Genomic DNA, 16724 nt, shown 5'->3' with positions numbered 1-16724 from the left:
AATAAGATCATAGCCAGCAGATTAATAGGGTCTCTCACTAAATGTTGGCTACTAATTTGTCTTGAAAAGCTCTCTGCTGTTATCATAAAAAAACCAGTTCCTATCCCTCTTCTGCCTTTAGCACAAAAATGTAATGCCATGCCTCCATCTCCCCCCATCTGGCACTGTAACACGTCACCACCGTGGCGTCTACCATTGCTTAGACAGCACATTATTCTTGGCTCTCCTTTGCAGATCTCTTATTTTTCCACTTGTTCTTCTTATTTTTCATGAATTAACCAACATACTTACCGCCCTTTGCTCCGCTATCAGAGTAACTGTTGCTGTTTTTAGAGCCTTTGGAGTGAGTCCCCAGGAAGACGCTTGCAGACTTGTTTTTTTGGGTATAAAAAGTCAACACCTCCTCCAGTTCAGCCTCACTGCAACGAGGAGAGAAAGGATGGTCAGAACTGGAAGCTGTTCTGGAAAATCTTCCCACCAGATTTTATTACAAAAATGGAGTAAGCTGGAGAATGGGAAAATGAAAAGACAAGCTGAACACTCCTGACTAATAGATGGTTAAATACAATATAAGTAAAGCAATCTAAACATTTCAAGCTTTATTCCTTCCACAGTGAATTTTCTAGATCTGCATTGTCCAATATGGTAGCCACTACCTTATAAGTGATTATTTAAATTTAAAGAGTTAAAATGAATAAATTTAAAGATTCTTTTCCTTAGTTACACTAGCCATATTTCAAGTAATCAGTAACTACAACACAGAAAGTTCTATTGGACAGCCATGTTCTGGATCAGGGATCCACCAACTAGCGTGTTCTGGATCAGGGATCCACCAACTATAGAGTGTTCTGGATCAGGGATCCACCAACTATAGAGTGTTCTAGATCAGGGATCCACCTGACCAGCAGCCTGTTTCCGTATGGCTCCCAATTAAGCATGGTTTTTATATTTTTAAAGAACATGCTTTATAAAGACTCCATGCAGCCCTCCAAATCTGAAGTATTTCTTCTCTGGCCCTTTACAGTCTGCCCACCCCACTTCTGGATAATTGAGGTTTACTCACTAAAAGAGCCACTGACATTGGTCTATGTCAGTACAAAGGAGACCCGCCACTGTAACCTTGGAAGAGTTCCCTGACCATCTATACAACGAAGGAAGACGAACTAGATGTTCTCTAGGTCACTTCAAATATTGAAATTATATGCATCTTTTGAATACCCACAAAATAAAAGTATAAGGAAATAGATGAAAGCCCTTATGATTCTTCCAGTCCATGTGTTATACATGGATTCTGTAACATCTACAGCAGCCTCTCAATGGCTTTTTTGTATTTTTCCCCTGGAGCCTGGCTATGTTCCAGATAAGAAGCCTTCAAATGAGCAAAATATTCCTGCATTCTCACAAAGAACCTATATCCCGTCTGCAGCACACACTGTAATGACAACCTAGGAAATGGCGTCTATGCATTTCGGGGTGAACCCTAAGGTCTCTGAAGTGGCACAAGATAAAGGCTTAAGTAACTACCAAAGACCTAGGGCGCAGGCTCCCTCTGCCCGTCAGTGTTTTATTTGCCTTCACAGGTTACTGACAGGGAACTGTTAAGGTTGGTCAGAATACAGGCTTGCTTTATACCGCCTATCTTAGCCTCTGCCCACTCCCAATTTATGTTTCCCCACCTGACTCCTGCAGGTGTCTGAATTCAACAACCCTGACAAAGGCATCCATGTACCACCCAAGCGTAATAAAGGAACTGACACTAGCACCTATTCCCACAATCAGCATTTAGTCCACAACCGGTGGTAAATATACGTTTTCTCCAAATCTATATCCCAGCTAATAGTATATGTAACCCATTTTGACTCCCAAGTTAGGTCAAGTAGTGGAATATACATCACTTCTTTAAAAGTTGTTGTTTCTTTTCTTTTTTATATTTTAGGGATTTTTAAGATCTCTAGGAGGAACTAGAAATTAATCTTTTTATTTTAAAAGAAACATTTTGTGAACATAATCTAGTGTTTGTTTCTTCTCTATTTTTATAATGTTGCTGTGACAAACTGTTTCTTGCTTTGTTTCTATACCTGCTTTATCAATCATATTACTCAAGACCCAAGAATGTCAACAAAATAACTACAGGATTATGAACTCCTAAAAAATGATGTGTTTGCTGTATGTTTAAACACATGATATTGAGGCTATGATTAGGTCTACACAGGCATTAAACACAGATCATACCATGCTGGTGACTGATAAACCACAACCTGATTTAACTTCACAAATCAAGCGAGAGTTGACTTTTCTACTGCTTTTCTCTCCACTGTGACTTTGATGGTTGAAACTAATTAATGGAGTTATACAGAGGTTTTATCTTTTATTTAAGTGGTTATGTAGAAGTCTGTTTTGTTTTAGACAAAGGCCTTTAAGTACAAATCATACATAATATAAATACCTTTGCTACCTCCTCCTTTGGAAACACACTGTAAATGGACAAAATGGCCTGCTAATTTATATCAAGATAGAGAGCCAAATGCTAAAATTTTCAATCCCTAAAGACTAACCCTAAGCATGAAGGGCTTGTTCTATTTTATATAAATTAGGCGTAACCCTCACAGTGCTGAGAAATTGCCAATTCCTCAACCCACTCAATGTAGGCAAAATTTGGTCATCTCTCTGCATCAGTAGGCCAGGGATAAATTCAGATCCAGTAAACACTAGAAGCCTCTAACTTCAATTTTCCAAAGGGCTCTCTCAGCACTTTGAGTGATGTGTACTTTGAAGGCTGTCTAGAAATACAGCCCAGATAACCAGCAGCAGTGTTATGATAAACTAAACCATGACAACAGCAACATAACTGGCTGAGATATGGAGAGGCCAAGTCTAAGAAACTCTTTTTTTCCTTCTAAGAGTGATTTTACTCACATCCATATGTTAGGAACAAGGTAATATTGGGAATTCAATGGGGCATATGGAAGATGGAACAAGAGTTTTAATTCTTCAAAAATGTCTTCTACCTTGCTTGTTTAATGAACTCCTGAAAATTTTCCGCATTCACCCCATCTTCCTCTTCTTCCTCAAGTTTCTTCTTCGATTTCTTTTCAGCCATCTGGTCTGTTTCCTACCCAGTCCCCAACCCCCACAGAAAAACAACAAGATAAAACCGACTTCTGATAAATGCACATTTCATCATCTGGTTTCACAGCTTAGTAAAGACATTTAATTCCTCTATGGACTTCTGCCACCCATCGATATGATACATTGCTTTCTGCCATTATTTCATGAAACATTGTGAAATTTCCAAATAAAAATTGCAGAATAAATGTAAGTTGTTATCATGTTTTTACTTTCTATTCACAGAGCCCACTGAGAAAAGGGCTTTTAATAGGATTTTACTAATGTCTATGGCCATACTTACAGCTTCAACAATATGACAACAGAGACTGCATTTTGTTACAATTAGGGAGAAAAAGATAGGTCTTGGAAGATACTCCTATACCAACCAGTACCCAAACTGAATAAATTCTTCATTTATACAAGACATAACAAAATTCTGAACAGATTTGGAAAAAATCGTGGGCTATGGATTCAGTTATGTTAACTCCACCAATCACTCCACGCATCTTTTAAAAAGCCATTTAGATTTTCAGGCCTCAGCTTTTCCTTTTGTAAAATGACCATTTGTTTTATAAGCAAACAAATATATTTCTAAAGCATTCTGAGACCCTTGGATAAAATATGCTTTACAAAGTAATCTAACCAAATAATGTATTTCCTGGGCTTCACTGTAAAATGATGCCACTGGTTAAATGTTCTGGAGAACAAAGTATAACTCTCTCAGGAAAGAAGACTGTAATTATACTAAACATTATACTAAATATACAGTTCAAATTAGCTCTCAAATAGTCAATTCACCACCGTCTACAGGCACCATCGGAAAATGCAAATTCACACAGCCCAGGAGTCATCTCAGGTATAAAGTGCTCGAAAGGAATATGCCTTGTGATAAGCGTTACCTATGGCCACTGGGGCCCTCAGAAGTAATAAATTAGTAGCCTTTCTGCCCAACTGGGTTAAGGAATGAGGTCCTGCTCCCTGTAACAATCACACACGGGATAATGAGGCTAGAGAAGAGAAGGACTTCGCCACCCAGTGGGACAGAGGCTTCTAGACCGTTCCTGACAGCTCGCGGCAATCTAAAGCAAAGACTAACAGGCAAACCACCTACCTTGTTGTACACAATGATAAAGTCACCCAGCTGATGGGCCAGGATTCTCCTGCGTTCCAGAAGTGCCAATCGTCGGCTGGGTAACACCATCCTCAGTGAGTGCTGGAGGTTACCTGATGCTCGCTTGAGGAAACGAACCACTAGCTCCTATGAATTAAGAGTCATTGTGGAGGGAAAGCAGGAATTGTGCTAAGCAACAGAAAACAAGCTATCAAGGGATTATACAACAGAGAAGTAGAAAAAGCAAACTATACATTTCAACAAATAAGATCTAGAGCAAACATGTTAGGTGTAGGAAGGATACAGAAAGACATAAAACAAAGGAAATGCATTCTCTTCTCTTAATAAGCTGGCAATTGGAAAATCAAAATCGATAATTGCGCAATAAAGCAATAGCTGTAAAACTAACATAATCCATGTACAAATAGTGTTATAACAATTTAAAGTGCAGATTTCACTTCTAATAGGGTGATCAGAGAAAGCTATTTAGGGAAAGTGGCATTCAAAGATAAGTTGTGGAAACAAAACCATGAGAGCAGATGCAAATATCAAAGGTGAGAAGGTAGAGGAAGAATACAGAAATAGTCATGCTTAGAGATAAGTGGGGGAGAGGGGGAGAATCAGAAAAACAAAACAAAAACTACCCAGATCACACACACAGCCCCATGGTAGAAACATCATAAATGTCACACAGCCCCATGGTAGAAACATCATAAATGTAGAAAGAAACCTAAGAGAAAATAGTGTCATGGACGTTGAGGGAGGAAAGAGTCCCATGCCCAGAGCTTCCAAGAGGCTAGAGATGGAAAGAACCATACCAAGACATGGCCTTAGATGGAAACAGTATGAGATAATATCAAAATCACACTTTCAGTAGAGAAAGGGGAACAGAAGGAAAGGGAACAGAGGAAAAGAAAGAACTCTTACTAGGCTTGAAAGGTGATGTGTTTTTTTCTGTCCCAAGGATAAGGGAGTCTTTAGAATTACGGACTGGCAAGCAGGGCTCAGGGGAGGGTCATTCAGGGGTTGAAAGAATGCATCTCACTTGAATGGAAGAAAGGATTCTGAAATCTGAACACACACCAACCAGATCATTCATAACATCATAGATGCTGCAAAGAAAGATGTGCAAGGCCACACGCCTTAAAGATTGCTGTTCCTCCCCTCCTCTGCCAAACACAATAAAATTGCCTTAAGATGACAGATGTTGGAACCGTATACTGATGTGCCTTCTGTGAGTTATGTGATAAAGAACCTCTAATCCTAACCTGGACCAGAGAGACAATTCTACACCTACCTTCCACACAGCCCCGACCACCACACAATCCTCAGGGCAGGGGTCAGGGTTTGCTTCCTAGATATATATTTTTTTTTAATTTTTTTTAATATATATTTTATTGAATTTTTACAGAGAGGAAGGGAGAGAGATAGAGAGTTAGAAACATCGATGAGAGAGAAACATCGATCAGCTGCCTCCTGCACATCTCCCACTGGGGATGTGCCTGCAACCCAGGTACATGCCCTTGACCGGAATCGAACCCGGGACCCTTCAGTCCGCAGGCCGACGCTCCATCCACTGAGCCAAACCGGTTTCGGCTCCTAGATATATTTTTAAAAATAAATGCACAGACTGGTATTAAATTTTGCAGTGATGATCCTACATAGAAATCCTGTGTGAATTCCAAGCCAACAGTTGAATGGTTATTCTCCTCTGAGCTATTTTTTTCTTCTTCTTGGTTTTGGTTTTTTTTCTATTTGATTTTGGTTCATTGTCCTTTGATGTCAATTTATTCCAGTATAAAGAAATAGCCTCATAGCTAGAGGGTTGGATTTCATAGCTCTACTCTGCTCCCTATACTATATGGTGGTTTAAGCTGTTATATTAAAACATTATTTTTTCACAGTGGAGCAGACAAACTGACTCTCAAAAAGGCAGTTTCAATTTTCCACTTGGAAAGAGCAGAGCTAACATTTTCCACTGATGGCTGAGAGATTATTCACAACACACAGGGTTTTATCTCTGGGTTGCAGTGGCTACTTTAAATTCACAAGTTGTTTTCTGAGACAGCCATCATGTTTTTATAATAAGCTGGGCACACTGTATGCCTCTTGAATGTGGAGAACTGGAAATTACAGTAGGGACACCAGTGAGCTGGACAAAGGATGCAACTTTCTAAGACTTAAAGGTCCCTCTCTTTTTTGTTGACAGATCCCTGTGGTTAAAATGGCTACGGAAGGGCTGTAGCTTCTTCCATAAACACTGACTTTGCCAAAGAAACTTAAGTTCATTCTGATCCAAAAGGAAAAACCTTGCTAGAATATTAAATTCTAGGCATGTTCAAATGACTGATACACAGTAAAAATTATTACATAAGTTTGTTTCCAGTAATCTAAGAATTTTATAAAGTTACAACCAGTAAAGAAAAAATGTTAAAATGGAGGAGTTTGTACTCTCAGAAGGCCTATGATAAAGCGTTAACTTTCAAAGAGCTAACTTGACACCTGAGGACAGAAAAATAAATGCCTTATGACTCATGGAAACAATGGAAGAGCAAATAGTGTACAATTATAACATCCGGGTTCCAGTTCCAGTTTACCACATACAAGCTGTGGGACAGGCAACAGGCAAGTTACCTCCCTTCTCTAGGTCTTTGTTTCCTCATCTATAAAATGGGAGGATAGTGACTCCCTCAAAGAGTTAATAAAACATAAACTTCCTTGAGAAAAGATTCTAATTGTTATTCTTTTCAAGGGCTTTGCACAGGACCTGACATCTACTCAGCAATTTCCATTTTCGAAATGAAATAAACTGATGCCATCAACCCCTAAGTATGATGAATATGGCCCCAGAACAAAGACTTACTTCACATTAAAGTAAGAGAAATCTAAACACCAGATCTGAAATAATTCATTGACCAGAAGAAGAATATATTGCTCTTCACCCTAACAGGAAAAAAAAGGGAGGGGAGAGAGAAAGAAAAGGAAAAGGGAAAGTAAAAAGTTCCACAGAAGAGCCTCACCATCTGTTCATCTTCCTTGGCAGCCCAGCTGGCACTGAACGTTTGACCTCCGCTGTCTTTCATCAGGCGGATTTGGACATGCTGGAGATAGGCAGAGAATGCTATTCGGGCCTGCACTTTGCTATAGAAATCCAAAACAGCATACCGTTATGAGGCAGAATGGCAAGCCTAGCAAATGTGTACTTGCCTCTCTCAAAGTGGCTTTGAGGATCCTTCTAGTAGGATGGCTAAGAAAAATAAAGCCCATGAACCATACAGTCACTGAATAAAGATTCCTTCTAGAACAGTACATGAGATTTTTTCTTTTAAAAGAATTAGAAATGGAGAGTCCTATTTATTTTCTCATTATTTCCACAAGGGAAACTCAAACAATAATAGAAAGGTCAGGTTTCCTACACACATATGTATCTTAGAACTTTTTAAACAACTTCCTTAGGGAATGGACAGGAAAAATAGTGAATCTTCACAAGAGTCTTTGTATTAATGTAGAAAAGTTTTTCTGCCTTGGAGGCTCATAAGAACATACTTATCAGTTAGTGCAAAAGTATGGCTTTTGCTATGGCAACTAATATTTCTGGTGTGCAAAAGCCTCCAGAGCAGGAAATAGATAAATCCTACAAAGGAACTTTTAAGACCAGATTTTAAGGTCATGCTTTTCTCAACTACGAGACGAGAGTGGCAGAGGCCCAGAACAAATGAGTGAGGGCCAACGGAGTTTGGCACAGACAGGCTAGGACAAGCCCAGATGTTCAGTGGGAAACAGAAATCCTCGCACACAGTACACAGCTCCTCAGCGACATCGCCCAAGAGCCCACCTGACTGCTGACCGGTGGTCTCGGTAGGAGACTGGGAAATCTGGTAAGGACAGTGTGGCAGCCAGAGGAACCGGAGACACACATGCTTTTCACTTCGGCGGCTAAGTGCAGCAGCTCTGTTTTCTTTCAGGGGAGATGTTGGTTACTTCAGCTGATCGGCCTCCTGATGCTCTGGCCAAAATTACATCAGCGAAGATTGGGGCCCAACACAAACTTTGTTTACAATCCTCACATATGCCATCACTGAGTGCTTTCTACTCACTGTTCCTCCAAGGTTGGGATGAGGGGCTCGTCCAGAGTGAACTGGAAATCCCAAAGGGTCTAGGTCTAGCTTCCATGGGTGTGTTGGAGGGACTGGAGGGGAAGGGAGTAGGTTGAGGAGTAGATTTTCTTTGGAGAGTTTAATACATAAGATCTTCAGAGCATGAAATATAAGAAAGGCTACCTCTTTGTTATTAATAGGGATAGTCTATGGGAGTATAATATGACAGTGAAAAAAATAAATTTGTATTTTCAAGTGTTTCTCAACAAGGACAATAATTATATTCTTGTTCACCTGGGGACCATATGTCACTTTCCCCTCAACCATTCCCATAGCTTTACCTCCACAACAAATTCCTTTCAAATCAAAGTAAATCAATTTTGGTCAACGAATTCACCTGCAATATAATGAACTAGAAATAGCATGTGTCAGACACCTCTAAATTTAGCAGAATACCCAGTTTTATTGATTAGTCTTTTAATGTTAAAACTAAAACATGAAGGTCTTTGGCTAAGGGAATTATTGCTTAGAAGATTTCAATTGTTATTTTGTTGTAAATCATTGTTGAAAATCAAATAAACAAGTACTAAGTTTTCTGCCCTTGTTAAGAGTTCCGAAGGATGTTAATCCTGAGTTTGCCCCTAAGGTATTAGATATATTTGTTAACTACTCAGTTGAAACAAACAAACAAACAAAAACAAACAAACAAAAAGAGAAAAGAATGAAAACCACAATGACTTACACCAAAGAAACCAAAAACAAAAGCCTATGTGGATCCTCAGTATAAAAAATAGTCTGGCCAGTTTTGCTCAATCGTTGGAGCATCAGCCTGTGGACTGAAGGGTCATGGGTTCAATTTCCGGTCAAGGGCACGTACCTCAGTTGCAGGTTCAATCCTCGGCCCTGCTGGTGCTCCAGTGGGAGGCATCTAATCTACGTTTCTCTCTCTCTGTGCTCCCCCCTCTCCCCTCCCTTCCACTCTCTCTAAAAATCGCTGGGGGGTGAGGTGGAGGCGGGGGGAGGGGGAGAGAATCCTCACTCCTTGGGTAAGGATTAAAAAAAAAAAAAAAACAGCCGAAACCGGTTTGGCTCAGTGGATAGAGCGTCGGCCTGCGGACTGAAAGGTCCGAGGTTCGATTCCGGTCAAGGGCATGTACCTGGGTTGCGGGCACATCCCTAGTAGGGAGTGTCAGGAGGCAGCTGGTCGATGTTTCTCTCTCATCGATGTTTCTAACTCTCTATCTCTCTCCCTTCCTCTCTGTAAAAAATCAATAAAATATATATAAAAAAACAAAAAACAAAAAAACTAACAACATAGGAAGTGCTATCAAGATGTGAAAGTCTTATCAAATTAAATATATACCTATAACTAGGGGGCTGGGGCATGGAGTCTTGAATCCTTGCCGTGGACCTCACTCAGATTCCCAGTAGCCACTCTGATGCCTCATAGAATGATGGGCAATTCCAGAAAATAGTATGAAAACCACTAATTTATATGAATGCATACTGCAATTACAAGTTTACCGGCTGAAAGTCAGATCCATAAGATTTATGAAGAAATAATTATATCCATAACAGCTAAGTAGAATGTTATTGCTGGAAAGGACCTTAGAACATAGTCCAGTGGTTTTGAAAAGTTCAATTTCAATCTTCCCCCTCCAGAAAACACAGCTTGAAAAACACCTGTCTAACCCCATTCTCTGGCCTAATAGAAAAGGAAACAGGCGTGGAGAAGCTCTGACGGGCCATGATTATACCGCTAGCTGGTAAGCACTAAAACCAGAGCCCAGGTCTCCTAAACGAGTTCAGTGTGCTCTTTACTAATGAAACTATTCTCACTCTCCAAACCTTAGCTCTATCACCCCATTTCCCAAACCCCAATATTGCTCTCCACCCCTGCAGTATAAGAATTGACCACTAACTTAGAAAATAAAGGCCAGCATGCATAAATACCTAAACTTCCCTCCCCTTTAACTTCTAATCACTGCATTCATCCCATGGTGCTTTCATTCTGACTTATAGGAAGAGAAACCCCTCCACTAGCCTCTGCCACCTTCCTTTAGGACCCTTCTCTATCAATATAGCCATTTCTGCATCCCGAATCCTCTACCCATAAAATCCTTCCCTTAGTTTGCTCTCTCCCATGCATCCCCGCCTTTCTTTGATTGCCAAATCTTCTGAAAAAGTTAGTTCACACTTGCTTTTTAATTTCCTTAAATCACAATTTCTCTTCTATCCACTATATCCATCCCTGGACATAAATGTAGGCACTTTTCACTCCCGTCTTAACTTGGGCTGTCTGAGGCACTCTACAGCTCTGATAGCTTTTACCATCCTACACCCTTCCAGCTCAATGCCTAACTCTCTAGCTGTTATTTCTTGTCTCTTTACTATTAAACATTGGTTTTTCCATCGTCTATGCTTGCTGAACTAAACTGAAATGCACAAGCACATCCACTCTGAACTATCAACCATACAGTTCTGTTGAACTCTGACCTTCAAAGCTATATTTTCTATCTACTGGTCATCTTCATCCCGGAGCACTTTCACCTCACTGTGTCCCAATAAAACGTTATCTGTACCATCAAGCTAACGCCTATGCTCCTTATACTGACTGATGGCATCACCAAGTTGCTGAATTTGGAAAAGTCAGTCTCTTTGGAGTTCTTACATCTATAGAGACCAAGCCCTGACAATTTTAACTTGCAAATTTCATTAAGCCTATCCCTTTCTCTCCATTTCTATAGCTGCTGCTCTGGTCAAGGCCTTCATCGTCCTGGCTCTGGACTACTGTTAACAGCCCCCAAAACTCACCGCTCCGCCTTCAGTTCCTCTCTTACCAAACACTCTCCCACAGTGCAATCAGAATTTATTTTCTAAATTAAGATCTGACCACATCATTCATCTACTTAGAAATTAGCATTTAAAAATCAAGTCCAGACTCCTCTTTGTCTCATTTCTTACCATATCCTTCTCTCCATGACTTAACTCCACTTCACATGACTTACCTCCTCCTCATTCAGGACTCACCTCAAAAGTTACCTCTTTATGTTCAAACACCAATCTAAAGAAACCCTCTGTCCAATTACACACTAACTCTATACCCTCTTTTGTTGTCTTCATAGCACCTCTTACTGGCTGAAATTACCCTGCTTCTTTGTCTACTGTCAGCCTTGCCCACTAGAGTAAGCTCCATGAGCCTGTCCTGGTCTCTCTCCATTGTAATACTATGCAGCCTAGCACAACTCCTAGCACAGAGCAGGTGCTCAGCAAATACTGTTGAGGGACTGAATGAATTTTCTATCACACCTCTGTGTCTTTATTTCCTCTACTAGCACTTCCACACTTAGTTGGTATCTCCCAAACCTCCTGAAATCCTACTCCTTACTCAAAGCCTGGTTCAAATACTGCCTCCTCCCTAATGTCTCTCTAGCCTTCCCAAGCAAGACCAATCAGTCCTTTCACTGTGTCCTAAGAGGACTTACCCCATGTTGGGGTCATAGCCCCTCCTCCCTAAGTGTCTCCATGAATCACGAGCTGCTTAAGCTCCTTGCGCTCTTAGTGCCTGACACTAAAACCCAACAAGTATTCTTCCAGCCAATGAAACCTGGATTTGTATCATAGCTTTACATCTTGGACAAGCCACTTCTCTAAGATTCAGTTTCAATAATAATAATAATATCATATCACAGTCATGACTTCACAGGATGACTGTAAGAGATGATAATGGCTCCCAAGCCACCAGCACGGTGCCTGGTATGCAATATGTCAGCTGTTACCGGTTTTACTGTTACAGTTACGAAGGGTACGTACCTGAGGTTGCCATTCTCTTGCAGAATCTGCATCAGGTTAAATTTAGGCTCTGGTTCCTGAGTCTCGGTTTTGCAGCACTGTTCACCTTTATTACTCCATTCGGAAACTTTCATGGCATTTTCTTTGGGTGAATTTTCTACTGTTGTGCTCAATGAGGAAGTGTATTTGACTTGATTTTCTCCAAGGGACCCTGCAAACTCTTCCTGGGAAGCTTCTGGTTCTTCGTCTTCATTTTCTAATACAACTTCTTCCTCCTCTTCACTCTCTGTCTCAGTTTTAACATTCATTTCAGCTTGTTGGGTAATCACTAAATGCGAAGAATCACTAATGTTGCTGAAAAAAGGATTAAAATTTCCTCTCTCCCAATACCTTCCTTTTATCTTTTTAGTAAAAACCCACAACTAAGCAACACCACAAGTAACACATTAATAGCATGCACACTTCATTCTCCAATCTTATATATATTCTAAAAACCTAGTAATGATTTTCAGTAGTTGATGTTTCTTATCATAATACCAATGGGTCTCTCACAACTTAAGGCAAAATAACATCTTAGAAATCTCTCAGGGTGTGTTAGAGGTTTTTGAAGAGGACCTTTCATGAAGGTACAAAGAGCAGGGAATAGCTTTCTCTCCTATGTTTATTCATTACCCTTCTCCTTCATTGCCTTGAAGGTCTATGAGAACAAGGGCCAAATCTTTTATATTCACCAATGAAACCCCAGTGACTAATGTGCCTAACACAGCTGCTCACCAAATGAGGAAAAGAGGGAAAGAAAGAAAGTCAGTCAGTCCATTAGTCAGTGAAAACTGGATATGGGAGCATCTGGGAGAGAAAGAAGTTCCACTTTGTCTGTTCATGTTTAAAATATTTACAGCATTCAGCAATGTCAACGGATAAACTGGACTTAATATTTAATCATGAAATAACAGAACAGTAATGCTGAGGCTTCTATTAAACTTAAGCTAATGCTATTTCTAAAGTATCAGATATTATATGATGCTGAAATACGAGCAAAAACCAAAATGTATGTGCTTTGCATGTTCAATACAAACGTTATAGAAGGTTAAAAACTTACAATCCTTTTGAAATTCAGTTTCAGAGAAAAAGGACTATATAAAAAAGTAAGTATATGTGATTGGGATGATTCTGATTCATGGAGTAGTAAGAAGCTGATTAAATGAGTCAGGCAGGGCCAGATACTGGGCTTTGGTGAAAGCTAAGCAGCACGTACCTGGGTATTTTGCCCTCGTCCTTATTTTCCCACTCCGTCGTCTACGTTTTCGTACTTCCAAAGACAGGAGCTTCCTCTCATACAGAGCAGCATGCAGCCTGGCTTTTGAATTCATACTCTCTACCTTCAATTCCGGTGCTCCATCAGTAGTTACTCTACGGGGGAAAAAGCCTTCAGAAAGTTCTCTCCTTTATTCTAAGGCTAAGCTTGACAGAAATCTGTAATGGAGATAGACTGGCATGCTCAGTAAGTAACTCTAGTGATTTCTAAAAGGCTTGACAGATGAATTGAAATGTTGAAATTTACATTAAAACTTCCACAATGGCCTGAATTTGTTAAATATTCTGAACCAAAATATATCTGAAGACAATGTTTAAGTATTTTTAGGTATTCAGTAATACTGGCTATTTATTGCAGAGATCAGAAAGTGCTACCCAATACTTTATGCCTTAAGAACAACCGGGAGATACTGGTAACATTTTAACTCTCAGACTAGGTGGTGGCTAGAGATGTTTATTTTATTGTTATTCATTATAACTTAGAATTATACAAATATTGTTTTGACTATACCATGTTTAACAAGTATAGCGGAGGTCAGATGAGGGGAAGAATGGCTGATAATCATGAATATGATAGCATGGAGCTGACTGAGACTCACAGGGGAAGGGTCTTGGTAAAAAGTTACCAGGACCTTGGGACACTCCAAGCCTCAAGTATTCCAACAGGAGGAACTCCTCCCTGAGAACCTACTGCATTATGGGAGTGGATGGGGCAAGGGGGCAGGGGTCTTCAGGTGTTAAGTACAGGTCAGGAGTTAGTCAGAGGCACAGCCAAGTGCAGACACAGATGTAGGACAAGGCCAAATTCAATCAGCTCATGAATGGGAAAGGGATGTGGAAAGGAGACGGCAGCAGCTACATTAGGCATTAAAATAAGTCACAAATGAAAGAAGTGACAGGTATCAGATCCAATCCAGACAAGAACTGGGTAAAGTACAGGGCAGCAGAGATAACCAAAGAGAAAGAGGGTTCTTGGTCACTGGGCCAGAAAGAAGCCTCCATGTTAGTGTCTGAAGGCAGGCAGCTTTGAACTTGGCCTCTTCAACCCTCTAGAAATCAAAGTGGATTCCCTTTGAGGTCAAAGAATCATCTCCATTCCTCTGGAAGCTTTCAGTCCCCGAGTTTGATAGAAAGGCTGTGTCTTTTAGTCTATTTAGGACTTGGAGGGATTTCTGGATAGATGAAAAGAATAGTAAATCTTTTGGAGGCCTTCTCTTTAGAGGAGAAAACTGAGTCAAGAACAGGGAAGGTCCTGACACCAAAGGCAGAAACGGGAAGCAAATTAATGACCTTTAAAAATGAGAGTCCCGCCCTAACCGGTTTGGCTCAGTGGATAGAACGTCGGCCTGTGGACTGAGGGGGTCTCAGGTTCAGTTCCAGTCAAGGGCATGTGCCTTGGTTGCGGGCACATCCCCGGTGGGAGGTGTGCGGGAGGCAGCTGATCGATGTTTCTCTCGTCGATGTTTTTAACTCTCTATCCCACTCCCTTCCTCTCTGTAAAAAATCAATAAAATATATTTTTTAAAAAATGAGGGTCCCAACTGAACACTGCTCTGCCCCCCCACCTATACACATATACATATTTGTGAAAATAGACATTTAGCCAATAAAGAAAATAAAACAAATCTGATATTTTAAAATAATAACTATGAGCTTCTAAGAAACGCAGAGTAGACAGATCAATCCTAACTAGTACAGGGATGGAGGCAGGAAATGCTGGGAAATAGGAATCTGATAAACAGAAGGGCAGGAACATGCTTGTTTTGAGCACTGGATCAGTGGTGCTTATCAGACTGCCCAGTGCACAGCTGACATATAACACTTTTCAAATTAATAAACAATTGAAATCCCTATAAACTGTAATACCTTTTAGCCACTTTTATTTTGCCAACTATTATGAAAATATTTAAATGAACAGAAAAGTGTAAGCAATGTATAGTAAATATCCATTTACCTACTACTGTTTCTACAATGAATATTTTATTGTATTTGTTTCATCACATGTACATCCAATCTTCCATTCTTCATCCATCAAACCATTTAATTCTTAAAGGATTTCAAAGTTGGACACAGACATCTGTGCACTTCCTTCCTAAAGACTTCAATATGCATATCATTACCTAGAATTCAATATTGTTTTGCATTTTTTGAGGGCTTTTTTGTGTGTGTGAGCTAAAAACTATACACAGTTAAATACCCAAATATTAAATTTCCATTTGATGAGTTTGACAAATGCCTACAGTTATACTATAACCCAAACTCTACTGTTACTCTCTCCTCACAAAGTACTCATGCCCCTTCCCAATCAATCCCTTTCTCACACTCCCAAAGGAAAACACCGTTCTAAATTTTTTCATCCCCTATTTAGGTTTCCTGTTGTAGAACTTCATAAAAATGAAATCATATAGCATGAACTCTTTGGTATAAGTGTCCTTTCATACAGCATGTTTTTGAGATTAACCCATGTTGTGTGTATCAGTACCGATCCCTCCATGTTGCTGAGGATTAGTCCACAGTATGAATAAGCCACAGTTCACCTGCTCTCCTGCTGTTAGATCCCTAGGTTGTTTCCAATTTTGGAATATTATGAAGCTGCTGTAAACATAATGTATGTCATTGTGTGTGTGTGTGTTTTTTTTCTTTTTTCATTTCTCCTGGGTAAAGATCTCCAAGTGGAATTTTCTAGGCTTTTCTAATGAACTGCCAGATTCTTTCTGAAGTGCTTGTACCAGTTTTACAACCAATGACAATTTATAAGAGTTCCATTATTAGCTCCACATCCTCACCATTTGATGTTGTCATTCTCTCTCCTCCCCTGAGTTTTATTGAGGCACTAGAAGCCCGTTGCACGAAGATCTGCGCAATAGGCCTTCCTTCCCCTGGCTTCTGGCACTGGTTTTCCTCCAGCACCCGGGACCCAGGCCTTTAGTCCGGCTGCAGTGAGGCTTGGCTTCTCTGCTGCGGCTAAGCCTCTCCAGTCTTCACTCCTTGCCTGTGTATGCAAATTAACTGCCATCTTTGTTGGGTTAATTTGCATAGCCGCTCTGACTGGCTGGTGGGCGTAGTGGAGTGACACCAATTTGCATGTTTCTTTTTTCCTTTTTCCTTTTTGCTTTTTGTGTCATAGCTAAAAACTTTTGCCAAACCCAAAATCAAAGATATTTTCCTCAAAAAGTTTTATAGTAATAGCTTTTATTTTTATGCCTATGAATCATCTCTAATTTTTTAGAGAGATAGGGGTTGAGTTTCATTTTTTAAAATATTGATATCCAGTTCTAGCCCCATTTGTTAATTTCCTTTCC

General features: G+C 40.1%; 1 protein-coding gene across 9 annotated transcripts in view; it reads right to left on the bottom strand.

The window, feature by feature from the left end:
• TTLL5 (tubulin tyrosine ligase like 5) overlaps window positions 1-16724 on the bottom strand; it is a 269203-nt gene that overhangs the window by 158604 nt on the left and 93875 nt on the right. For all 9 annotated transcript variants that reach the window (XM_015558041.1, XM_015558046.1, XM_015558042.1 and 6 more), the window contains 6 exons: window positions 13364-13518; window positions 12130-12436; window positions 7240-7360; window positions 4220-4366; window positions 3009-3112; window positions 292-419 (listed from right to left, as the gene is read on the bottom strand). In XM_015558041.1, the coding sequence (XP_015413527.1) occupies window positions 292-419; window positions 3009-3112; window positions 4220-4366; window positions 7240-7360; window positions 12130-12436; window positions 13364-13518 (962 nt within the window). The remainder of the gene's footprint in view (window positions 1-291; window positions 420-3008; window positions 3113-4219; window positions 4367-7239; window positions 7361-12129; window positions 12437-13363; window positions 13519-16724) is intronic.

This window comes from Myotis davidii, unplaced genomic scaffold (assembly GCF_000327345.1).
Source record: "Myotis davidii unplaced genomic scaffold, ASM32734v1 scaffold309, whole genome shotgun sequence".
Taxonomy (NCBI): domain Eukaryota; kingdom Metazoa; phylum Chordata; class Mammalia; order Chiroptera; family Vespertilionidae; genus Myotis; species Myotis davidii.
The sequence above is the reverse complement of the archived record's forward strand: the minus strand, read 5'-3'. Positions and strand labels throughout refer to the sequence as shown.